General features: G+C 41.8%; 3 protein-coding genes and 1 pseudogene across 3 annotated transcripts; 1 reads left to right on the top strand and 3 right to left on the bottom strand.

Moving 5' to 3' along the window:
- Nucleotides 1–1,592: 1,592 nt before the first annotated feature.
- LOC135673881 (uncharacterized) lies at nt 1,593–6,794 on the bottom strand. The gene is made up of 10 exons (XM_065183281.1): nt 6,739–6,794; nt 6,053–6,178; nt 5,158–5,443; nt 4,229–4,306; nt 3,575–3,723; nt 3,176–3,305; nt 2,794–2,862; nt 2,610–2,686; nt 2,087–2,507; nt 1,593–1,999 (listed from the first exon to the last, which is right to left on the bottom strand). Exons 1-7 carry the CDS (start codon nt 6,792–6,794, stop codon nt 2,803–2,805), a joined length of 885 nt encoding a protein of 294 aa, XP_065039353.1. The 3' UTR covers nt 1,593–1,999; nt 2,087–2,507; nt 2,610–2,686; nt 2,794–2,802.
- A 1,196-nt stretch (nt 6,795–7,990) lies between these two features.
- Nucleotides 7,991–10,904, bottom strand: LOC103984878 (vacuolar protein 8-like). The gene is made up of 2 exons (XM_009402445.3): nt 10,736–10,904; nt 7,991–9,802 (listed from the first exon to the last, which is right to left on the bottom strand). The coding sequence occupies exon 2, from the start codon at nt 9,777–9,779 to the stop codon at nt 8,097–8,099; it is 1,683 nt and encodes a 560-aa protein (XP_009400720.2). The 5' UTR covers nt 9,780–9,802; nt 10,736–10,904; the 3' UTR covers nt 7,991–8,096.
- A 1,252-nt stretch (nt 10,905–12,156) lies between these two features.
- LOC103984877 (F-box protein At4g00755-like) lies at nt 12,157–17,237 on the bottom strand (annotated as a pseudogene).
- A 4,340-nt stretch (nt 17,238–21,577) lies between these two features.
- Nucleotides 21,578–25,007, top strand: LOC135673712 (probable methyltransferase PMT15). Its single transcript, XM_065182941.1, has 6 exons — nt 21,578–22,690; nt 23,229–23,439; nt 23,523–23,820; nt 23,910–24,302; nt 24,378–24,455; nt 24,528–25,007. The coding sequence occupies exons 1-6, from the start codon at nt 22,001–22,003 to the stop codon at nt 24,751–24,753; spliced, it is 1,896 nt and encodes a 631-aa protein (XP_065039013.1). The 5' UTR covers nt 21,578–22,000; the 3' UTR covers nt 24,754–25,007.
- Nucleotides 25,008–25,844: the final 837 nt, after the last annotated feature.

Raw genomic sequence — 25,844 nt, 5'->3', positions numbered from 1 at the left:
ATCAATCCATCCAGTTAGATGATCTTTGGTAGGACAAAGAATTCAACAAAAAGTATCAATCTACCATACAACAACTGTGTATAAAAAATAAACACTATCTATTAAGACATAGGATTTGATAAAATAACAGTATTATGGAAGTAAAAAAAAATAAAGAATTAAACGCTAGAAGGAGGGCTAAATTTCTATATTGTTTGCTGAGACAAAAAGTTCATATTTTGTTCAAAAAAAATAAAGTTCTAATCCGTCAAGAGACAAGACTACCAATCCATCCAGTTAAATGATCTTTGGTAGGACAAAGAATTCAACAAAAAGTATCAATCTACCATACAACAACTGTGTATAAAAAATAAACACTATCTGTTAAGACACAGGATTTGATAAAATAACAGTATTATGGAAGTAAAAAAAAATAAAGAATTAAACGCTAGAAGGAGGGCTAAATTTCTATATTGTTTGCTGAGACAAAAAGTTCATATTTTGTTCAAAAAAAATAAAGTTCTAATCCGTCAAGAGACAAGACTACCAATCCATCCAGTTAGATGATCTTTGGTAGGACAAAGAATTCAACAAAAAGTATCAATCTACCATACAACAACTATGTATAAAAAATAAACACTATCTGTTAAGACACAGGATTTGATAAAATAACAGTATTATGGAAGTAAAAAAAAATAAAGAATTAAACGCTAGAAGGAGGGCTAAATTTCTATATTGTTTGCTGAGACAAAAAGTTCATATTTTGTTCAAAAAAAATAAAGTTCTAATCCGTTAAGAGACAAGACTACCAATCCATCCAGTTAGATGATCTTTAGTAGGACAAAGAATTCAACAAAAAGTATCAATCTACCATACAACTGTGTATAAAAAATAAACACTATCTTTTAAGACACAGGATTTGATAAAATAACAGTATTATGGAAGTAAAAAAAAAAAAAGAATTAAACGCTAGAAGGAGGGCTAAATTTCTATATTGTTTGCTGAGACAAAAAGTTCATATTTTGTTCAAAAAAACCAAAGTTCTAGTCCATCAAGAAACATGGCTATCAAAATCCATCTAGTTAGGTGATCTTTGTTAGGACAAAGAATTCAACAAAAAGTATCAATCTACCATACAACAAATGTGTATAAAAAATAAACATTATTTGTTAAGACACAGGATTCAATAAAATAACAGTATTATGGAAGTAGAAACAATAAAGAATTATATGGCTGTCAATCTTTCCTTTGACAATTAGGTCATCTTCATTAGGACAAAAAAATTCAACAAAAATTATCAATCTATCAAATGATCACCGGGTTATCTTTGATAAGACAAAAAACTCATAATATCGTTTACTGAGACAAAAAGTTCATATTTTGTTTCAAAAAGCAAAGTTCTAATCTACCAAGAGACAGGCTTGAGAACTTCCGACCTTGTGGTTAACAGCCACATGCTCTAACCAAGTTATTCCATCTTATTAATTAAAAACAATATACTTATTTATTAAAAAACAATATCAGTCATTAAATGACTGTACATTGTTGAAGCCATTCTTTCCTGTCAGCAAAAACAACCTTACCAGGCAAATCAATATCAAACGATAGTCACAAATCCATTCTGAAATGCATTAATTGTGGTCAAATGTCCACAGTCAGAAAACTGGAATTTCAAGAACAGTTCGCATGTACATAATTTTGAGAATCATCAGAAAAAATATACTGAATCAAACACTTATGATGGAGAAAGGTCTAGTGACATGCAACTAATTTTTAGATGGTGATGATGGAGAAATATTTGAGTGAGAATACACTCACGTACAGGTGATCCAAACTTATATTTCGTTTCATCACAGTACGCATACCATAGTTTGTATGGAGAAACCTGTAGCGAAGCTCAACCAAGCCATGTTAAGTTCTTGGATCAGAATCAGACAGTCAGGAGGGTGGCGCTGCAGGGTAATTATATCCGTGGAAAGAAATTCTCCTTTCAAGGAAGTCTTGTAGGTCCGTTGTGTTCCTGATCACAGACACATTTAACAGTTTGATAACCTATTAGCGTACAACCTGATTGTTCTATGGATAACTATATCTATCATGGTCTAACCTCTTTAGGCAGAATGACCTTGGATTCTTGGCTGCCGCATGTAGGCTGAAACTGGTGCTCTGACTTCGTGAAACAACTGCCGAAACATTTTTCAGAGAGGGCAGTCTCCTTCCCCTTCTCCCGCCGCGACTTCCATCACCACGGTCCCGTCTTCGCCTTCGGGAGAAGAAGGAGACGAGATCCGAGTAAGGGTTTCGAATTGGTGGGTCGAGTGCAGGAGGAGGCGGCGGCGGATTTCGCTCCGTGGGGCTCTTCTCGCTCGTTGATGCCATGGGACGGAATCGAAGGGCCAGACCAAAGAGCGCCGTCCGTCTCCCATTTGTTTCCGACTCTTCTTCCACGTAAAGAGAGTGGTTGGGGTGATGAGATACAAATTACGAAACAAATCTTTCCCACCAACATTGCCAAGGTTTCCCACCTCCTAGTGATAAGAGTCGGGAATTAATTCGGGACATAATGGTTCTTTTGCGTTGGAAAATTAGCAGAATCGTGCTACGAAAGCAAAAGAGACCACAAGCCAAACCTGTTGCCGGAGTGCACCATTTATAACTTGGCCATGTAGGAATTTGTGATGTTGTTTCCCACTTAAAATTTTAATGCCTGGTACGCAAAAAAAGAAAAATAAGGAAATACCTCAAAGTTAGTAGGTGCAAAGATTGAAAACCAGAACTTAAATATCCGGATACTGAAGTAGAGATAATAATCACCACTGCTGCCTATGACATAGATAAGAAAGAACCAATAATTATGCCTTCTGACGATTTTCCACCACATAGCTGCATGAAATGAACAATAAGTACACTTCAGAGAATTCCAGTTTATGAAACATTCAGAACACAAGCTAACATGGCAGACATGAAAAACATAACAGCCCAATTCAAAATGATCTGTGTTAGCCTCAGTAAAAGATAGCTCACCATAAAAATGGTGATCTGAAGTAGACCTCAAGAAGAGCAAAAGGGCAAAGATGAAAATTCAAATAAGCAGTATGGTGAAGAAAACACATTGAACGACCTGGGAGCAATTTAGGAATTAGCATTGGCTAACAATAAACAAATATAAAGGCTTCTTCTCAGTCAAATAAAGTACCTTAGTACAGGAAATCTCAGGACACAGCGCAGAAAGGAGAAACACGACACTAAATTGCGCAATAGTCTCCTCCTGGTTGCAGAGATCCAAAATCAAATGACCATACATCATCGAAAAGTTACCGCCACAGCTGAAGAAAATAAGGTAAAGCTTGTATGAGACCGCTTATCATTAAGATACTTTCCATGGCGAAGGGGCTATGCGATGTCCATGCCAATTATATGCCTGTCTCATGCCCACTGTTACATATGGAAAACGGTTGGTCCTTGTGAATGCATAATGCAAAACCCCAACAACACATTAACCCAGCAACATGGTCAAATATGCTTACAACATGTTATCCCATGTAACGCTTTTGTTTCTAGGCATTTATGCTATTGAAAGTCCAGTTTGATATACCTGAAGTAATGGCTTGAACTCAACAAACATTTCCAGCTTTTATGACCAACTTTTTCAACACAACCAAATATTTCAAAGCCAGAAGTTCCATTTGTTTGTATAATAGAAACACGGATGATACTTGATTTCCAGTTCAAGAAAAAAGTGTGCTGCAACAATTAACGGAAACGGTCATAAAATTAATTGTCAAATATGTAATCATGCAAGAATAGTGAAGAAAATTTGATGGAATTGGACATCATTTGCCTTCCTATAGGTATACTGCTGTTTTTATTGTTTGTTCAACATGTTGATTGTTCAGTGCCAGGAGACACAAGGTCTCTGCCAGACATATCCACATATTTAAAGGTCAAAACAACTCTAACTTAGTTGACGCATTTTATAAACCACATAAAAAGCATCCAGTTGAAGAAACATGAGTAGAAACAACACAGAAAAGAAAAAGAACATGGTAACTTGCTGGAGTTATCTGCACTATTTTACTAGTAAATCACATGCTCCAACTGGTTCCAATGAAAGATTCAGCAAGAAGATAACCAACAGTGATCTTATAAATGGAATTGTACAGTGAGCAAAAAGGTCTACTGAAGAAAAATATATTGAGGCAGTTTACAATCAATAAGTTATGGCTAAACAATAATTATGACTACTCACACTGGCTGTCCCAGGCAGGAAAAGGTAATATCGTTGATGATAGCTGAAACAATCACAATTACTAAATCTGAAATTAATCTGCATGGAACAACTAAAATTAGCTATATCATATACACAAATATATACGGCCACTTGCACATAGACACACATACACATACAGCCACTTTCACACAAACACACACATATACATATACTCATGCATTTATATAAATCCATTTAAAAATTAATCAATTCGACCTTCAATCTACTTGGACGGTCGAGATAGTAATCTATAATTATGTGACAATCGTCCAAACAAGTTCCTCTATTTTTTTTCCGCAAGAAGCTCAACAAAAATTTTTATACCCCCTTCTACCCTTTTTCTCTCTCTGTCATCCACTTTCCTTCTATGAACCTCTTTATCTCTTCATTTTTCCCTATTACTCCTCTTGTCTCTCTCATCCATATCCTGTATCTCTCTTTTCCACTGTACATATACTTATTTCCCATTCTCAATTAACACTAAAAATAAAGAACAGAGATGAACTCCTTATCGGAATCTACTGCTTGTTGCTTGTTAACTGACAGCTTCGTACCGGCATGTGCTTTTTGAAGCTATTTGTTCAGATTAATCATACCTAATCGAAACTTCTACGAAATCATATTAATAGGGGCTGTTTGTTCAGATTAATAAAACTTAATCTGAACTTCTATGAAATCATATTAATATAGAAGCTCTCCAACCGACCCCGAAGGAATCAAGAACTATATTACCATAAGCCTACACGAATATAGGATCCTTCCTCAGGCGATCAACTATTATTTCTTCTAATCGGGGATAATTTTTTGAAGATCCAAGAAAGAGGATTCCCTAAAATCTTTAGTACAAAAGCGGGATCACAAAGCTCCAGTGCAACCAAAACAGAAAAGAAAATAAGGAATATACGAACGTGACTGTCTGAAAACTTCTTTTCGATCACTTGATCGAAGATCTCGGCTATTGCTCCCCTCGCTGGAGCTATTGCGACAACCACCAACCGGAGCGCTCGTGGTGCCGGATCTACCGCGGCGGCCGTGAAAATGGGGGTTTCGCCGATAAGCGGGGACAGAGGAGGAGCGAGAGGTGATCTTGGAACCCGAGAGCGGCATTGGGGAAGAGCAGGGGACGAGGGTTTGGAGCGAGATGAATGGGGGGAAAAGACAAAGAAGAGTGGGAAGCTCGCCAACAGAAAGCGCCTTCACAGTTCACACAGCTCACCATTGGACGTTAAACCGTTACGGTCAGGGATCACTGTTCGGGTCCACGGATCCAAGAATGAGCGGATCCGGATTGTCCATCCATTCGACCCGTTAAGAAGTATATTTATACGTCGTATATCAGAGGAAGTTCTACCGGAGAGATCACCAAAACAGTCCGACGGCGAAGGCTCGCCGGGCTCGGTCGGGCTGGCTTGCACTGAGCTCGTTGTTGACCCAAGTGGACACGCGAAGCTGAGCGAGGACGGAAAGATGTAGACGAGAGAGGTAGACTGAATGTGGATGCCCGTGGACGCAACGGTGGCCTGCGGATTTAGGAGAAGGCTAGCGACCTTCAGCTTTTGAAGCACTCTTGGCGGAGGAGGCCCGACAGGTAGATGTAAGTTGTGAGGAAGACAACGAGATTGCGGTTGGTCAAAACAGAGGCCAATGCCCAGCCGGAGGACGGAGACGAAGAGGTAGTTGATGGGCAGGCGGAGGTAGGACTGGAGGAAGAGATCGGGGAGGCAGGCGCGGAGGTAGTCTCTGGCGACAACGGCGACTGCAGGGTCTTGGTGGAGGAGGAGGATGATGGGGCGGAATTAGTACCAGAGGATCGCGATGGGAACGGAGGTGGAGAGGAGGACGAGGATGGCGCGGTGGAGCGCCAGGCCGAGGAGGTGGTGGCGCCGCGCGCCAAAGGCGAACCTGGAGACGACGGAGTATCCGGTAATTCTGTAACAACCCAATTAGTTTTGCATTGAAAATAAAGCAGGATTAAGGTAGATTTATTATAATTAACATAAGAGGTATTTTAATCAATGGTTTAAACTTAATAAAATTAAAGAGTCAATTATAGCATTTGGATTGGATTGTCACAAATGATGCCAAAAATGATTTCGGGCTATGTTGATCCGTCGAGTTCTAAAATATAAAAAATTATAATATATGATTAGAATAAATTAGATGAGACAACTATTATTAATTTGGATTAAGTATTTTGGACGGATGATTTGGATTAAACAAAATAATAGATTAGTTATCCCATGAAAATATTATGACAAATGTAATTAAAATCGTTATTATGATACTCCCCCAATTCCACATCAAGAACAAGAACGAGAGTGACATGAAGAAGCAAGTGATAATGATAGGGTTCAACAAGCAACAGAGAAGCTTCTGATATTTAAAGGAGCCCGTGGAGTGTCGCCATGGTATGTATTCACGGCCACCAACCCTACTTCAAGATTGGCTCCTTGGAATCTCCATCCGCTCGTGAGTGAGTGAGTGATTACTTGATGTGGATGTGTGATTCAGATGGCAAAAGTTCATCTGAAAGCACCCAAAGCATGTCTTCCTAATCCAACTAATTTGCATGCCGCATGTTAGTGTTTGTTAGAAAAATTTAATGTTGATGTCACTATAAATACAATGTGGTCATGATCCAAGTGCAAAAAGTCATCTAGAATAAAACAAGACTTCTCAACTTTATTCTGACATAAAGATCGAGGTTAAGTTAATAGTTTTATTTTTTCCTCTCATTTTTTGGAAACTATGAATATGTTTTTACACTAAACCTCAAGCATATCTCGTGGAGGGGTTGGCTTGTAATGAAACTGAATTGATCATTAATCTTCTTGGAATATTTTTATAGATATTTCGTAAATGAGATGACTCGTAATTGATCTTAACTATTCCTTAATCTTCTTGAAATATTTTTACGAATATTTCATAGGAAAACTTATTTATAATCGATGTCCTTTAGTCTTCCCAAAATATTTTTTACGGATATCCTATAGAAGAGCTAATTCGTAACTGATTTGAACTATTTTTGATCTTCCTAAGAAATATCTTGATAACTTGATAGCTTAAAAATCGACCCAAATCATTTTTCAATATCTAAGAGAAGATTGATCTATATATGATTATGATGAATGATGATCGATTCGTCTTATATTGTTTATCAATATCTAATGTGACAAAATTGATCTAACAAAATATAATCTACTTTTTCGAATCTTAATATATATAGAATCGAATCACGAGATATAAATAAACTAGTTCGATGGTTATAGCAGTAGGAGAGAAGGATTCTCACGCAAAAGTTTAGTTTTAATAAAATTATTGATATGATATGATCGAATAATCGTCATCATTCTATGATATGACAAGGTTTTTTCTTGACGATATGAAACATCATAGTTGGAATTAAGAAAATATTTTCCCTACGATTGTTTGTAATACGATTATTTTTCATCGATTGGCACCATCTTAAATTGTTTATAATATCTCTACCAATATTCAACAAAAACCATGGTGAATTCATCCAACACCCAACCACTGACATCGCCACCGACACCATCCGAAAGAGACACACCAACAAGACATCCTCCGACGAGGTAGCAGTTGCATGATCAGTGCAGGTGAAGCAGAGTGATCACCTACCACTGCCGAGACAACTAATCGTGGCCTTTCAGTTTCATGTCTTGGTTCAGAGACTACGAAGCAGCATTCAAGCTCACAGTGATCGGGAGATTCCGACACATCTACAAGAAAGACATGGTAGATATGAGCAACTCCTCTCTTCTTCCTGGAGTCGATGAAACATCGTTCGTTCTGTACAAGATCAGCGATGATGAAGCATTCATCACCCCTACTTTCTGATGAACAAGCCCCTCAGCTTCCTCCTCTCTAATCTTTCAAGTAGCTTCTTGGCACCAGCTATGTCTGATTCACAGAGCTTCTTGAGAAACCCGACGGCGCCGTAGGAGATCATCTGTTTCTTGCACCTCTTGCTTGACGACAGGGAGAGGAGACAAGCGACTGCGTACTTCTTTGCTGTGTTCTGAGGACTCGGATCCAGCAAGCGAACGAGATTGGCCACGCTCTTCTCCTCCTTCTTGAGCTCCCGCTTGTTCTGCGGGTGGCTCATCAACCCCGAAATGGCCTGCGCAGCGACCTCCCTCGCGGTGTTCGCCTTGGCGTCGAGCATCTTGGCAAGTAACGGCACGCAGCCAAGCTCGCCAATCGCCTTCCTCGTCTCGGAGGAACTCGATATCCTGCAGATGATGCCGGCTGCCGCCTGCCGTGCGCCGAGAGATCCATCCTTGAGTACGTGGACTAGCCGAGGAAGGACGCCCAGCGACATGAGGCCGTCGACAGCGACGGAGCCGATCAGGTTCTTCAGCGCGCACACCGCTGGTTCCTGCGGCAATGGCCCGTCCATGTAGGCCAAGAGGCTAAGCGGTCCTCCCTCCGAGACGACTGACCTCCTTAGGTCGTCGTTGATGGCGGTGAGGTTCTGCAAGCACTCTGCGGCGTACTCCTTGGAACCAAGAACCATCCCGCAGTTGAGGAGATCGATCATGACTCTGATGATGCCTTCGTCCGCTAATGTCTGCCTGACATCGGGCACTGCTGAGAGATTCCTCAGCGTCCCTGCAGCCGCTGCTTGGCAAATGGAGTCTCCTATCTGGCAGATCTCGATCAGCACCGGCACACCTCCATGCCCGACTATGGAGCGGGCGGTGTCGGCGGCCATGGATAGCCTCTGCAGCGAGACCACTGCCTTCTCTCTACATACCAGACTTCCAGATTCTGCAAGCCTGATTAGAGGTGGAAGCACTCCTTCCGAAACCAGTAGCTTCTCGCAACTCCAAGACTCCGCGAGCAAGCAGATCACGGTGGCTGCCGTCTCTCTGGTCTTCATGGAGTTCGCGCTGAGCAACCGTATCAGAGCGCATATATTGCTCCGGCCGAGTGCAGCGAGCACGCTCTTCTCGTCCTCCCTCATCGCTTCAAGGAGGCCGTCCACGGCCCGGTGCTTGGCCTCGGCATGGCCAATCTGCAAGCGGGCTAGCAATTCACGCACGCCGTCGTGCGTCGGCGACTTGGTAACAGTCGGGGACATGGCGGTGGCGGTGGCGGCGGCGGCGTCGCCGAGGACCCCGGTCTTCACCAGCAATTCACAGTCGTTGAGGAGGAGGTCGAGCTCGCCCGACAAGGCGTCAAGGTCGCTCTGCATCCGGAGCTTCCCCGAGCAAAGCGGCTCTGCGGAACAGCAGCGGCCGGCGAGCCCGATGGCTTCGGCGACGGTCTTCGTCACCGACTGTAGCAGTTCCTTACAGAGCTCGTTCTTCGCGAAGCAGGGGTCGCTCGAGAGGTCGGAGAGACACGGCGAGACGCGCTCCAGCTTGGAGATTATCGATTTCCATCTCCCCGGGAAGCCGGTGGCGGCCCGGGCTTTGTCGAGTGCCGCAGGGACGAGCTGCCGCGCTTGGGATAGTAACTGCCCGGCGGAATCGGCTTCCTGTGTGGGCTCAGATTCTTCGGCCATGGATAACAGGCAGCGTCTGCGATCTGAAATGGATAGAGCAACGAGAGGACAGTCAAAAAAACACTTGGAGGGGACGTCGGAATCGAATCGTTTGTATGGGGAAAAGGGGAAGGTGACTATCTATGATGAGAGATGAAGCTGGAAAGAGTAGATTGCTACCATAATATAAGAGATTGCGAGGAAGGTAAAGATTGCTTGCTAAGCTTGTGGGAATCGTTTTCAGATCATATGAGGCTCGTTGGTTGATAACAATGTCCGACCAACCAAGTCAAGAACAAAGAATAGTTGCTGTAATCTCTGAAAGTTGGTAGCTTCAGACAATTTACCATGAGGAATACAAGGCCAAAGATTGATGTAAGCATCAGGCCTCACCCCCATTAAACTGTTAAGCTTACTGTTCTTTGCCGGGATTGTCCAATCCAGTGCTTCAAAAAGAACATTAGCTACTGGGTGAGGCGTACAAAGTACAAACTCTCCCAGCTTCTTTTTCTAGTTCTTTCCATTTAGCTGTGCCACACACCTCTCTAGGCCATGATAGCTGTGCTACATGTCTTCAAGTGGGAGCCTTGATCTAAGGGGCATTTCTATGGCTACAGAATTGGAGAAGGCCATTCAAAAAGCTCGGCGAGAAGCAAACATATGCATCCAAAGACGAGCTGCCTGCACGTGAAGCAGGGCTTGTGTTTAGCTGCTGCTAAAGGCTGGCCGAGAGAGGGACAAAGCTGTGCTTTCCTAAAAGCCCAACCACGAACAAAAAGGGACCACTACACTATAGAACTCTCGTACCCGATTCAGATCCGGTTGAATCGAACCGGACCCACAAATTCAATCAAATTAAATGGCGTTAATTAGCTTCAAACACCGCGGCGAGCGGCGAGCGACGAGCGCCGAGGAGGATTCAACAAGGGAGAGAAGGCTTGGCTTAGAAGAGAGGAGAAAGGAGGCGGAGGAGGCACCTTGCTTTGCTTGAGCTACAAGCGACACGAGAGGAGGAAGCTTTCACGCGGGGAGCGGAGGCTACTCCTTGTGCTTTGGGGACGAAGCGACGCCCGAGGAGAAGCGAAGTATGCGAGCGAACCTTATCCTTCGCCTTCGTCTGTACCACAGGAAGAGGAGAGGGGTTAAACGAGACGAAGACGGTAACACCGAGAGAGGGAGTTGAAACTTGAAGGCGTAAAAAAGAAGTGTTAACCTCATTCAAATCTCAGTGGCATCTTGAAATAGCAGACAGGATCCCGGATCTCGAGGTGCGTGAGGCATCCTCCCTTCATCAGATGCAGTAAGAGCCGTTCATTCGGCTCACGTGCAATGCACGTTCAGATAAAAGGAGACATGCGTCGAGACCGCCACAGCAGCAGCAACATTTCTGGTTCTGTGAAAACCACTGTTTCTTGGCTTTAAATAAATGACTTAAGATCATATTTCTTATTCTGGTCTTTTATTTAATAGTGACAGTATATGACAGTTAATAAATTGGCAACCAAAATATATTTTATTATGGTTGATACCGAGAGCCTCAATCTAATGAAGATAATAATTACGATAAGACCCGATTGACGTCAGATGACGCCTCACGCCTCGGACGATGTGACGACTCCCGATCAAACGGACTGGAACACTGGCCGAGGCGCATTAACACCTACTTAGGCTCGGTTCTTCACGCCACGCTAAACCAATGTCAGACGCAACCAGCCTGCCCCCTGCAAGCGGGCATATCAGGAAACAGTAAGCCTCTCTATAAATACCCTCGCACTCTGAACGAGCGGAGGGGACGAAAGAGAACGAAAGACAGAGAGGTCGCACATACAAACGCTTCTTCTTCTAAAACCCCCTCCACATCTTCTAACTTGATCGTCGGAGGGGTCGAAGCTCGACCCGACCCGACCCTTGTGCAGGTGCAAAGCCGGGAGTCCCCGCTGGATGCGCGAACGACGAGCCCCCGCCCGGAGGAGACGACGAACCCGTCCCGATCGGACCATCGCACCGATCGACCAAGTGAGCTCGAGGGACGCCCCAGGGAGAGATCCCCGACGTCCGAACCCGAACCGAACCGCATCAGCCCTGAGGCCATGGCTCTCAAAGTTGCTTACCTCAACACTAACTATCCCTAATCATTCATAAAGTATTTTTGTATCAACCCATCAATCACTAGACACAAGAACAATGCCTTTATAATGAACACTATAAGAGCAGGGAAAAAGAAAAAGCCCTACAGAGACAGAATCTGAAGGCAAAGCAGCAGAGACGAAAGTTAAGAAAAGCACAAACACCTGTGAAGATAAGTGACTGTGAGTCATCATCAATTATATCAGAAGGGCTTGCACCTGAAACTTTTAATTCCTTCGACATTCAGTACCAATGTGCAAACCTGTAAGAGGAATTTAAGCATCCAGACGGATGACAGAATGATTCATTCTTCATATGTATGATATCATGGTTTGATAATTCAAAGAACCCAACAAAAAATTAACTTCATGAACAATCCATCAGCTACAAGAACCAGGAATCCAGGAATGGACAATCTTTCGGGAAAGTGACCACCATCAGAATCATCACCATAATCTTCCTCATCGGAAGAAGAATGTACAGGTCTCAGCGGTGTACTTAAGAATCGTGGTTCCACCACCTGCCAGCTCCTGGATTCATCAGTCTGGCTGCAAACGAATGCCAGGAAACATCTCTGTGATCTTAGCTTCTGCAGTTCCAACAGGTACTGTGCCACACTTGGACCGTGGGAAGTGCTTCAATACCAAACTTCCCGAAGCATCGTCAATTTCAACTTCAAAAAATGGAGAAAGTGGGCTTCCCATTACTTGCACATGGCATACACTTCAACATGCAATAAGAACATGAAAGACGAGTTCAGTAACATCCATCATAATGTTAGAAAAGAAAATCATCATAATCTATGTTTATATCAACTTCCACAGTAGTTATGCAAAGGCAGTTAACTTGGAATTTCAATATGATATTGAGCATCCACAACTCAATTCAATTACTAGATCTATTCGTTGTATGCTCGAAGGCATCATAGAGAACCCTTGTAAACCACACCTTCAAATGGAAAGTCCAATTTCACTTTGGATACATGGTCACACACACATAAAAAGAAAAGCATGGCCCAGACACTCACCATATGTAATACAAACCATCCACTGCTTGCTTCTGGACTCTACCCATCAGTTCAATCTGCAGCATTCCACCAACACAGATAACTGGGTGTGGAAGCTTGAAAGATTGTAATACATTCTCCTGGACAAATAATGATTCAGGTCAAAGTTAGATCTTGCAGAGGCAAATCTTTTACTAATAATTTCCTGTTTTTATCCTTCAACTGAAAAAACCAATACGAGTAACTAGAGGCAAATCTTTTACTAATAATTTCCTGTTTTTATCCTTCAACTGAAAAAACCAATATGAGTAACTGGTAGCATGTCTCAGATTTTATGACTCAAAGCTACATCTTTTTTAATTAATACATTGACATCAAACACTTCACCCTTTTTTTACTTGATGTGATGGTGCTCCAAGAGGAATTGATAAGTCAGAGAAATCCCCGGCTTACATAATGGTTTTATCATCACAAAGCTATGGAAAGCAAACTTTACAGAATTTTCTGGATACAATTATCCACTCCAATACATGTAAAAAGCATATAGACACTTCTATAGATAGAAAAGGAGAGAAGGTAAATCATGATCTCAGTTTCCTTGCACTCTGTATATTTCTATGACATACTGCACACTCTAGCATACATCTTAATGAAGAACCTACAACTGAAGATATCTAAATCATGATCCCAACCACTGCATTTGTGATTTGTGTGCACAACTCTTTTTTTAGACTACTATGTCTCCATAAATTTACATGATTTTCCAATAAGGATATCAATGTATGCTCATATAAAACGAGGCATTTGACCATATGTTAGCCACCTATATTTTCAGATAAGAACATGAGTAGCTTGAAGGCTTGAACAATCCTCACCTTGTGCATCATGTACTTCAAAGGCTCAGTATTTCAGATATAGACATCAAAGTGGTCCTGAACAGGATATCCTAGAAAAGCTCCTTACAGAACCTAAACTTAGGCAAAAAAATAAAAAAAACCTTAAAAAAGAGCATACTATCACCTTCTGGAGCAAAATATAACCAACAAAGCTATGAAATGATTTTAATTGCAACTCACAATAACTTCTAGACCATATGACTTCACACTTTACACAAGTTTATCTGCTCCCTTAGTGAAACTATTTGCAAACAAGTCTAAAACTATGTTATAAACATGGCTAAGAAAAAGAAACATATGACTTGGGACTTTATATGGAGGTTTATTAGCCTTTATCATTTGAATGGGGACACAGCTCAGAGAAAAGCATAAAACTCAAATCACCTGCATTGGAAAATCTGGGAAATGTATGTGTGGTTCTAATTGTCATCAGAAGATCATTATTTAGTTTTCCATACTACGTGGTGAACAACATAAATGGAGTCAAACATATGAACTAGTTCTATATAGATGTTTATTAGCCTTGTAATCTAATAAATGAACCAAAGCATTTAATGCAAGACTGCAGTATGTTAGGAGAATGTCTGAAATGCTATAAATCACCTGTTCCATTGGAAATTCAGGAGAAACATATGTCCACTTGTCGTAGTCATCAGAAGCTAATTGTTGTTCTTCATAATTATCTGTCCCTTGTCTTAATCTAGAATGGTCCATTCGAAATCGTACAAACTTTGCCGAGTATATGGGATGGTCAGGCTGGAAAAAAGCTGAATAAACATTATGTATTAGAGATACACGAGCAAATAATAATAAGCTAAGCAACAAAATGAGTGCTGTAAATAAAATATCTCAAATCTTACAAATAAAAACCTTTAAATGGCTGAATCTTTATTTCCCTCACAACACAGAGATTGGCAGTTAACCTATAAGTGAGACTCTCAGACACTCCAGGATCATATTGTCCCCCACTTGACCAGTAAGAAGGTCTCTGATCAACAAAACCAATGTGTTCTCAATGCTTTCATCTGGATAATTATCAGTACTGGAAGCACAGACAGCTCGATGAATGCAGTCCCTTTTACCTTCAAGAGAAACAATCAAGTGACATAAAAGCGCATATGCTCTATGCTCTCTCTCCAGGCTTTCCCAATCCAAAGCACTGCTAGACCCCACTTCTGCAATCTTGCTAGTGTTGCTTACTTCAGTGACAAGAGGGAAATTCAATGTGTCCGGACAAAATCTTGAGCATAAACTTTTGCAAAATTTATTTACAATCACTGCAGTACATTTCAAATTGCTCATTAAAATCAATTATGTAATTTGAACAAGACAATATTTAAAAGAAAGTTGTTTCTAAAGCTTAAGAGTGCACTGATGCACATACAAGCAAAAAACACCCCATCAGATATTACATAGTCTCTTAGTGTTTATATGACAGAAGAGACTGAAACAAGAGACTTGCACGAGGCATTATATGTGCAAAGCCGATTTCATTGTCTAACCAACAACACCAAATCCATTAGCATTAAGTGTCTGACATTCTGGAAAACATTCTGAAAGTTCCACGGCCAAAATTTGATACATGCCCTTTGGCACACTAATTATTTCACAAGAATCATTGCAACATTATAAACATTATAGATTAGAACTTTCTGTGGGCATATATGAAGGAATTGGACATCTATGAGAGAAGTCACAAATTTTAAGCAGAACCTTAACATCTGTAACTTCATAAAAGCATAATAAGAGTATACATATTTTGAAGTATAAGGATATATATAAACTTTAATTTGATAAAAACCCAAACGCCACATTTGTATGCATTGGCAAACACAAAACAGAAGGGGATAGCATAATTCCAAGCCAAGCATCAAACAAGAAGTTGTGGAGGAGTGTTGAACATACATTAATGATTTTTAATGTGATCCTACTTTTCCCTTTTAATAACTGCATGCTACATCAGGCTCCCAACTTCCCCTTACCATACCAAGGAATAACAAGGAAACATAGTGTTCTCCACCAAAATATCTAGCAAACTCATAAAGACCTTGTATTCAAACACAAATGTGGTAGCTTAGACTAAAATCCTAGTTTCCACTAGCAAGAGCATTTGAAAAACTAAGTATTGAGCTTGTATAACTTTTCATCAAGTACCAAATCAGAAAGATAAATAAAACTCAATAATTCATTAAGGAAACTTGCAAGATACTGGGTTACTCTTGTTCGTCAAGTTCATGTTTTGGTAAACAAACTTCCTTAGATAACCAATGCTAATCATACATTCTCCATTCATTACGTTGAAAAAAGTGTAGTCAAACTAGATGCAAGCTTAAAAGCAAATTACTACATAATCAATCAGAATAAATGGTACACCTAGGCATTTTTATAAATAGCTTTATCCTTATGTTACAATTAACGTGATAGGAAGTAGCTAAGTGACACTAATTACAACTATTTTGTTAAATATTTGATGAAAAGTCATGGACCATAGACAACACGTACAAACTCATGGCAGCCCCCACATTAACTGCTGACAACCATTGATCTTGATGTACATAAAGTAAAACACTTTTGTCTCATACGGTAAAATAACTTTAAATGTTCAACACATCAACAATTATTAGCATCGTTCTCTTCATGATGCTGACAACGTTATTAAATTTTTGATGAAATCAATGAATTGCAAGACAATTATTCATTCAATGGCTACATTGAGAGATTTGAAATATCAATGTCAAGTCAGTTTTCTGGAATTCCTACTAGCCACTAAAATTCAGAGTCCAATCTGCAACAGTAATTTACATGTAGCCCTTGCATGATCTGTTCAGTCAACTATATCAACAAGATTAAGCACTTGGAGAGGGAAAAAAAAAATCCCAATAATGTCGCATTTAACATAAGTCAGTTTACCTCATAATATTAATCATATCAACTCAAAGCAAGCAAACTTCAGTTTGCAAAAGCACCAATGGAAACGTATTTATCCAACACTCGCGAGATGGACGTCCTAAGACCACTTACTTAATCCCTAATAAACGCATCGATTCTACTTGCCGAAGCGATTATGAGTACATACCGAACCGGCGCAAGGACCAGGACACTGCACTGAGCCGCACGAGATCCGCTGGGTCGTCAAGGAGCGTGATCACGCTGGTGGAGGCGTCCGTTCCCAGCCATTTCAAGAAATCCCAGTAATTCACCATCGCCAATCCTCCTGAAGACACCGAGTCGAACGCATTGCCTCCAACGAAAAACAGAACAAAACAGACGCCAGAAAAAGACAAAAACACAATCGAAAGCGCGATTGTCACCTAGAGAGGACAACGAATAGTAACGAAGACGAAGAACAAGAAGAACAGGAGGAGGAACGACGAGCGAAGCGAAACGACGACAGCAGGATCATTCCGTTGCGAGAAACACTGGAGAAATTGGGCGAGGGGACGAAGTCGAACACAAAAAAACGCTTCACGAGACGATAGGGCACGAGAGGGATAAAAACGGGTCGGCGGTAACGACAACAGACTGAGATCCGTTAGATGGTTAATTTTAAATTATTAATATTATGATATTTAGACTTCAAAAATTTATATTAATTTTTTTATTATAAAAATAAAATATTTTTATTTACACAAAAAAATGCTTCACGAGACGAAAGGGCACGAGAGGGATAAAAATGGGGTCGGCGATACCGACGACAGACTGAGATCCGTTAGATGGTTAATTTTAAATTGTTAATATTATGATATTTAGACTTCAAAATTGTATATTATTTTTTTTATTATAAAAAATAAAATATTTAATTTTATTTATTCTCGATTCTATCAATAAAAAAATATAACATATGATACAAAAATGATAGACAAACAATGAATGGCTATTGTGGTTGTATTTAGTAAGAACGTCGAGTACTTCTGCAACTTCTTGTAAGAGATGAGGAGGATGATGAAGGTCAGCGATAACGAAATATGAGACAAAAGGAGACGAGGAAGAGGACAACGTAGATGTCAATGCTTTATATTTGCATCGACGCCAACAACGATGTGAGGAAGGACAATGCTGCTTAGTATATGCATCGGTTTCGACATAGATGTAGAGCGATACTGTCTTTCCTCATATTGATGTCGAGGAAAAGAATAACATAGATGTCAACACTCTACATATGCATCGGCGCCAACAACAATGCAGGGAATGACGATGTTGCTCAGCATCTACATCGACAATGATGCAAATGCATAGCAACGTTGCCCTTCCTCGTATCGTTGTCGACATTGATACAAGTGTCAAGCAGTCCTTTCATCGCTTTACATTTGTGTCAACACTAACATAATTGTCAAGGGTCGGGATCTACATCGTTATCTACCTCCACTCATAAATTCACATGCTATATAATCTTTGAATGAAACAAGCAAATATTTTTTAAAAAATATATGTCGCCCAATATATGAAAATTTTCATATTTTTTAAACAAATGATCAAAGATAATTTTTAATTTTAATATTAATTTTAGTATTAACTTTTATTGATTAGGTTAACTATACCTTTAAAAAAATTTGATAAGTAGGTCCGCTGTATCGTCACCACTTAAAATTGTTAACATACATTCACAAATATTATATAAGTAAATTATCATTTTAATTAAGACGTAGATGAGCTGAATAAAAATTGATATTTTACCTTTCTTATTTGATGGTGTCTCCTGAGACATCTCATTTTTGCCAAAGTACCCATAAAGTTCTTGAATCGAGTTGTTCGAACCCACTAATGATCGATTTGATCCAATCGCGTCAAGTCGAGTTTGGTTTAGTTGAATTAGACCAGACTGATTAATCTCATAAATCAATTCATTGATGGATTATCAACATCATTTATGAATTTGATTAAGGACATTTTCGTCATAGTAAGAAAAAAAAAAGGATTACTATTTATAAACCACATTTTACTATCTACAATCATATTTTAATATATCTAAACTACTCTTTTAAAATATCCCAAAATATCATTCTCTTCTTCCTTTTTTTTTTTTTCTTCTATTTATTCTTCCTCCTCACCTTCTTCTCTCATTTTCCTTTCATCTTTTTCTTCTTCCATCTCTTTCGCAAATAACTGAGTTGATGACAAAAAAAATAACCTGGGTAAATGATCGTTGATAGCCAATAGAGCTGATGACGATTACGTTGATGGAAGATAGAACAATAAATAGGTAGACTACAAGTGACGGAGAGAGTAAGTAACAATAGTGGTAAGGACAATAGAGTCGATAGGGAAAGTCTACAACAATATAATAGGATAATAAAGAAGAAAAAGATAATCACAAAAACGAAATTAGAGAGGTTACGAGAGAGAGAGATGGAGTTACATAATCAATTAGGATGATATCATCAAGTAAAAGCCCAATAGTAAATATATTTTTAGGTAAACTAATTAATAAAAATTATAATATTTATGCTAAAGGATAAATACAAAAATCATTGACTTATCCTTCGAGTTTCCATACGAATAAAGAGACAATGAAATGTAGTAGTTTGCACAAGTAGAATTGGAAAAGACACCAAAAACAAAATAAAATAGCGACGAGACATTCTTCAAATAGTATTTTGCTATGTACGGTGGTCCAACCATGAGGGCCCACCAATGGGCCCCCGAGATCGGATTATGTACATGATATTATAAAACAATTGTAGTGACAACAATAATGAAATTTATTTATTTTTATTTATCATTTTGCTAATTATCCTAAAATTTTGAGTTTTTGTATACAAGAAAAAAGTTGATTGAATTATTTCTTCCAAGTCATATTTATCGATTTTTGATATGAAATTTCATATACCATAAATGTCTTAATCATGCAACAAATGGTTATCACATCAAATTGAATAGTGACAAATAATGCAATCGCATTAATACATGGACTTGATTGATTGAGCTTATCCAACTTGGATCGATAAGTGCCGAATATATTATCACAATAAAACGACAAAAAAAAAAGTCGATCGAACTATTCATTGGATAATAATTATCTAACCCCACTGTTTCATTTAGTTTTATTCTTATTTAATAGGCTCAGCAAACCATGACATATACAACGTGAGTCGATCACACATTGTTGACTTATGGGCGATTTCAATTATTGTTCCAACTTTAATGCACATCACCTCATTCACTGTTGGTAGAATAGTCTAATGGATAAGTGAGACATGATTTTTTTTTATTGTTTTAATTTTTAGAGGAGCAAAAGATTTGATCAATCATAATTTTCGTAAATAACTAAAAAAATAAGTATGTATATTTATTAATTTTAATTTTAATTGTATGAGATGTATCGAAAAAAATTAAGAGATTGACAATGATATAACGTTCAAATATTCATGTATTATATCTCAAATGAATATATATATAATATTATTTATCATCTTAATAATTATAATGGTAAGAAATATCAATCATAAGTGGTATTTATTTATCCTATTAAATGTAGAATTCATAGTTTAATAGACGAGATGGGATGATATGTAAACGGTAGCTAATCGAAACCAGAGATTAGTTACAACTTGAGATACGAAGACCTCTACCTCTCAATGCGATCGCAAGCAACGAGAAACGGGGATAAGCCAACCGCGAAGTACCAACTCGATCGAGATCAGTGGAGTGTCTCCATCGATTGCAATCTGTCGCCCGTTTATCACAGGAAAGAAGAAGAACGAAAGAGACGCCATATGTGCTCTCTTGATGGATTAATAATGCACGTTAAAGATCTCTCCATCTCTCTCGATCGATCCTAATTCGAGTATCGAAGAGACATCGACATCGAAATGAGATAAACTCGAACCGTGTAAAAGGATTCGAATCGACCACAGGAATGGGGTGTGGGGGAAAGCCCACCGTGGAAATGGCCGCCGCAGGAGAAAGAAGACGGCAGCTTTGTTCGGCGAACAGAGGTGCCCTCTCCGCGAGATCAGTCGAACACATGGGGTGCCTGTGAACTGTGGCTTCACTGATGGGGACAATTAGGTTGGCAATGATGCCATGCAACTTTGTCAAGACCGTGGACCAGCTGAGTCCTCAGCCCGGGATGTGACCGGTGAACTAAACCACAGCACCGGGTTTAGCTTTCTCATGCTGGTTTTCCACTGCCAGGTGACAAACAAGCGAAGCCAGTGGCTACTGTGATTAGGTGAGCATAATTACCTACTGCCTAAAGATCATGCATGTTGTTGCCTCCCTCTGGATTCATCTTTCGAGAAGGATACTTGATGGTGATGGGCCTGTGTTCGTTCTACCTAAACATCACTGATGTTCTTCGTGTCAATGAGTGGCATAAACATGAGGCAGACAGTGGCAAAAGTTGCCTTGCCGGTGAGTGAAGCAATTATGATTGAAGCCAAGTTTTTGCTTGCATCAGAAGAATTCTACTGTTCTTGCTGTTTCTTGAACTGTGGCGACATCTACAAAAGGTTGGGTCTTGAGATCTTCTTGTTGAGCGTCCACTGGGGAGGTGTTCTTTTGGTATGGTTCACAAGGGGTGCTCAGGAATTGCCTGTCCTGACTCTCCCTCTCTTCATGGGCACACCAAACGCAGCCGAGAATGGACCCCCCCTCATCATTGGGTTTGGTTTGTCCTTGAACTGGATCATCACCCGCTCTGCAACCTTCATGGTGTCCGCCACTGCACCAGATGCAGAACAGCAGCCGGGCTCCTTCCTCGCCCCACACGTACAATCCTTTTTGGACTGTGGGCACGAGAACTCTTCACGAGAACAGTGGAGAACAAGGGATGTATGAAGACGGTGGTTACAGCGGCAAAACCTCTTTACGTGCATGGAATCGTCCCACCGTTGAACGTCTTCTCTCGTCGATGGGTGAGGTCGTAGCGATGCTTCTTTTCCTGGGTAGAAAGGAAGTAATCATCCAATTCCATGCAGAAGCGTCACGCCATGTCCCACCCAAATCCAAAGGTCTTACGGGGAAGACGTTACCGCATTCATATGCTACGAAATTTCGCTTGGAAAAGTCTCCCCCTCTTCACATGCTTCCGAGCCCATTCTTCTATATAGAATTGTCTCGAGAAGTGATTGGATACAGTCTCACGCACTTCCGTCTCCCTCACCTCCTCTCTCTGCTCTTTCTCCTCCTCTGTTTCTGTGTTTGGGATCATTAAAGGTGACGCCTTGGGCGGTAGTTTGGCCGGAGAAGCCGCTAAAGGTGACGTGTGAGGGATGGCGGGAGCCACCAACCCTTATTCCGGCGTGTGGAAGCTATACCAGCCGTTTTGGAAGCGGACGAATCTGCTGCGCCTTGGCGTCGTGGCCATCCTCTGCTCCGCCTCCTATTACCTGGGGATTTGGCAGCACGGGAGCGGCGCCACCTCCGTCACCTCCACCGTCGTCACGGCCGTCTCCTGCGACCGGAACCCGGCCGCCTCCCCCATCACCGGCCGCGCCGCGGCGCTCGACTTCGCCGTCCACCACGGGGCGGACCAGGCGGCGGCTGGGGCGCCGTCGGTCCGGGAGTTTCCGGCGTGCGACATCAAGTACTCGGAGTACACGCCGTGCGAGGACCGGGACCGGTCGCTGCGGTTCGACCGGGACCGGCTCATCTACCGGGAGCGGCACTGCCCTACGAAAGGGGAGCTCCTCAAGTGCCTAATCCCGGCCCCGCCGGGGTACAGGAACCCGTTCCCGTGGCCGGCGAGCCGGGAGACGGCGTGGTTCGCCAATGTTCCGCACAAGGAGCTCACGGTGGAGAAGGCGGTCCAGAATTGGATCCATGTCGACGGGGACAAGTTCCGGTTCCCCGGCGGCGGGACCATGTTCCCGAACGGCGCCGATGCGTACATCGACGACATCGACCGGCTTATTTCTCTAAGTGACGGGTCGATCCGGACCGCCGTCGACACCGGCTGCGGGGTGAGTGGTTCCTTCTATTCTCTACTTCCCCTGTTTATGCTCTTCCTTCTCGCTTTCCGGTTCTGGATGCCGGCGGGTCAACGCTGCTCCGGGCAATTATTGGATTTTGGGCATGGCGAGAGCAGAAAGATCTGTCTTTTTTTCGGCCATGATTCCCGGCGTCCAGTTGACATTGGTTTTCGCCGTGGTAATGGAACAGGGATTACTGTTTCTTCCTGAAGAACACATGATCGTAGTTTCTCGAGATTAAATTCGATCAGGAAATCATGGGGTTATTTTGGACTTGCTTTTTTGCATTTAATTTCGGATCTGTGTCGGCCAATTAGATCGATTCATTCTCTTGTTTGAGACTGGTAAATTCTGGCCAAAGTCAACTCTTGTTTCACCGGAAACTGGCGTTGAGGTCAACCCGGTGGCTTATGCTTGAATCAGTGGTGTAATCTGTACACTGGATTCGTTCACCTTCTTCATATCGAGAAGCTATGAGAGCTCTTTGGATCTTTCTTGATTGCCTATTATTGGATCATGTCGAGTGCAGGTGGCGAGCTGGGGGGCGTACCTCCTCTCCCGCAACGTGCTAACGATGTCGTTCGCGCCGAGGGACTCCCACGAGGCACAAGTCCAATTCGCCCTCGAGCGCGGCGTCCCGGCCATGATCGGCGTGCTCGCCTCGATCCGCCTCCCCTACCCGTCGAGGGCCTTCGACATGGCCCATTGCTCAAGGTGCCTCATCCCCTGGCACCTCTACGGTACTCGAATTCTGCTGCTCCTTAGATTTGGTTCTGCTTCTTGGATCCGCCCTCAAACTGTTTGTCGTAATCACTGTACGAAGATGGGCAGTACCTGATCGAGGTCGATCGTATTCTGAGGCCTGGCGGCTACTGGATCCTCTCTGGTCCGCCGGTTAACTGGAAGAAGCATTGGAAGGGGTGGGACAGAACACGGGAGGACTTGAACCATGAGCAATCAGCCATCGAAGCTGTTGCCAGGAGCCTGTGCTGGAACAAACTCAAGGAGAAAGGAGACATCGCGATCTGGCAGAAGCCTATCAATCATATCGGCTGCAAAGCTAATCGCAAGACGGTTAGATCACCCCAGTTCTGCCAATCACAGAATCCTGATACAGCTTGGTACGCTGTCGGACACGATTCACAGACAGCCAATCCAATGAAGTCTTATCTTTTCGGCTGATGGTCTGCTAGAAATTTTGTGGTGGTAGGTACACAAAGACGGAGAGTTGCATAACCCCCCTGCCCGAGGTGGTCAGAGTCGAAGAGATCTCCGGCGGAGAACTGAAGAAGTGGCCTGAAAGACTGACGGCGGTGCCGCCCAGGATCGCGCGTGGAAGCATCGATGGAGCTACACCCGAGGTGTTCCTGCAAGATACAGAGCTGTGGAAGAACAGGGTTGGGTACTACAAGACGGTGATCAACCAACTGGGGCAGAAGGGGAGGTACCGCAACCTGCTCGACATGAACGCCAAGTTTGGTGGCTTTGCTGCTGCGCTGATCGATGACCCCCTTTGGGTGATGAACATTGTGCCAACAGCAGCTGATGTTAACACTCTCGGAGTCATCTACGAGCGTGGATTGATTGGAACCTATCAGGACTGGCAAGTGACTCAATTCACATATCTGATACTGTTGGTGCCGGAATCTGCTCTAACTCACATATCCGTTCATGGCAGGTGTGAGGCAATGTCTACATATCCGAGGACGTATGATCTCCTTCATGCTGATTCAGTGTTCACTCTTTACAAGGACAGGTAAGAAGGATTTGACTCTGCATCATGTAGCTGCTCATGTTCGACTGACAAGCTGCCATTCTTCTACTTCAGATGTGAGATGGAGGACATTTTGTTGGAGATGGATAGGATCTTGAGACCCGAAGGCACGGTGATCATTAGAGATGATGTGGATGCCTTGGTCAAGATCAAGAGCATTGCAGATGGAATGAGATGGAACAGTCGAATCATGGATCACGAAGACGGCCCTCTCCAGAGGGAGAAGCTCCTTCTGGTGGTGAAGACATACTGGACAGCTCCTGGACCAAACCAAGAGTAGGCTGCATAGCAGAGGACTATTAAGATCTTACTCTCTTGATTTCACTACCTTTTTTTTTTTTTTTTTGTAGTTTGTTGTTGTAATTCATTCGATCCGAGCTGCCATTTTTCTTTTTTTCGTCGTAGTTTGTTGTTGTAATTCATTCGATCCGAGCTGCCTCGATTCTCTTGGCACTTTGAATAGACATGATTATTATGATGCAAGAAGGGGGGTTGTATAAGAAATTTGTAATGTGAACCCTTACTGTTTTCTCATGTTGGTCCTTCACAGGTGAACAGGTTCTGCAGCTTCTCAACTTTTGTAAGTCTGCAGTAAGGACATGTTTTGATCTCTTTGTTTTCCTTGAGGTGATGGAAAGATGATTACTGTACTATGTTCAGGTACTGCTAAATTCCATGTACCTGAGAGCTGTGACCTCCTCTGCCATGAACTTACCAACAACATCATCTTCCTCGGCACAAAGTTTTCATGAACATTTGTTGGTGTACGATCTTTCAGCTTTCACTTTCAACCTGAATGCAAGCTATTCTGGTGATTCACACGGAGAGTGATGTTTTCGTATAAGCAGTTCAATTTCACTGTTCAGGTGGGTCATGCAATGCCACACCTCTCCATCTGTATTGACTGGGCATTGGCTATGTAACCTGCAACAGCTTGATCTCTGTTTTCAGAACTGATATGATGGCCTCCTTGGCTGAACCCAGGAATTTAGTCTCAGATCAGAAATAAAAGAACTAAATTGGTTCACAAGATTAGATGGATTTATAGTCGAGTTTGATTTGTCAACATGGTAGACTAACAAGATGGATAAACCGATACAGAAAATTTGCAGCCTCTCTGTTCATGGAAGGTTATCTTCCTTGATGTCAAGAGAGTTGGAAAATGCATGAGAGAGAGAGAGAGAGAGAGAGAGATGCAGCTAAATGAGTATTATTTTTGGTGGGTGGGTGAGATTGCCAACTGATAGATCCCGGCGGGCGGGAGCAGAGATCCACCAAACCTGATGTTGACGTTTATTCGGATCAAGTGGATGAATTGTTGACCTTGAGAAGTGCATGCATGGCTGTAACGAAGTTGGGAAGCGCTTCACC

The sequence above is a fragment of the Musa acuminata genome, chromosome BXJ1-5 (genome assembly GCF_036884655.1).
Source record: "Musa acuminata AAA Group cultivar baxijiao chromosome BXJ1-5, Cavendish_Baxijiao_AAA, whole genome shotgun sequence".
Taxonomy (NCBI): domain Eukaryota; kingdom Viridiplantae; phylum Streptophyta; class Magnoliopsida; order Zingiberales; family Musaceae; genus Musa; species Musa acuminata.
The sequence above is the reverse complement of the archived record's forward strand: the minus strand, read 5'-3'. Positions and strand labels throughout refer to the sequence as shown.

What these genes read in the sequence shown, in the direction of transcription:
- LOC135673881 (XM_065183281.1), bottom strand. Translation starts at nt 6,794, where the DNA reads ATGCTTTGGGTGCTTTCAGATGAACTTTTGCCATCTGAATCACACATC. An exon ending in AGAAGTTTTCAGACAGTCAC is followed by an intron (nt 4,307 to 5,157) that starts GTTCGTATATTC and finishes TGTTCCATGCAG; the next exon opens with ATTAATTTCAGATTTAGTAA. An exon ending in CTGAGATTTCCTGTACTAAG is followed by an intron (nt 2,863 to 3,175) that starts GTACTTTATTTG and finishes CATTTCATGCAG; the next exon opens with CTATGTGGTGGAAAATCGTC.
- LOC103984878 (XM_009402445.3), bottom strand. Translation starts at nt 9,779, where the DNA reads ATGGCCGAAGAATCTGAGCCCACACAGGAAGCCGATTCCGCCGGGCAG.
- LOC135673712 (XM_065182941.1), top strand. Translation starts at nt 22,001, where the DNA reads ATGGCGGGAGCCACCAACCCTTATTCCGGCGTGTGGAAGCTATACCAG. An exon ending in CCGTCGACACCGGCTGCGGG is followed by an intron (nt 22,691 to 23,228) that starts GTGAGTGGTTCC and finishes TGTCGAGTGCAG; the next exon opens with GTGGCGAGCTGGGGGGCGTA. An exon ending in ATTGGAACCTATCAGGACTG is followed by an intron (nt 24,303 to 24,377) that starts GCAAGTGACTCA and finishes CGTTCATGGCAG; the next exon opens with GTGTGAGGCAATGTCTACAT.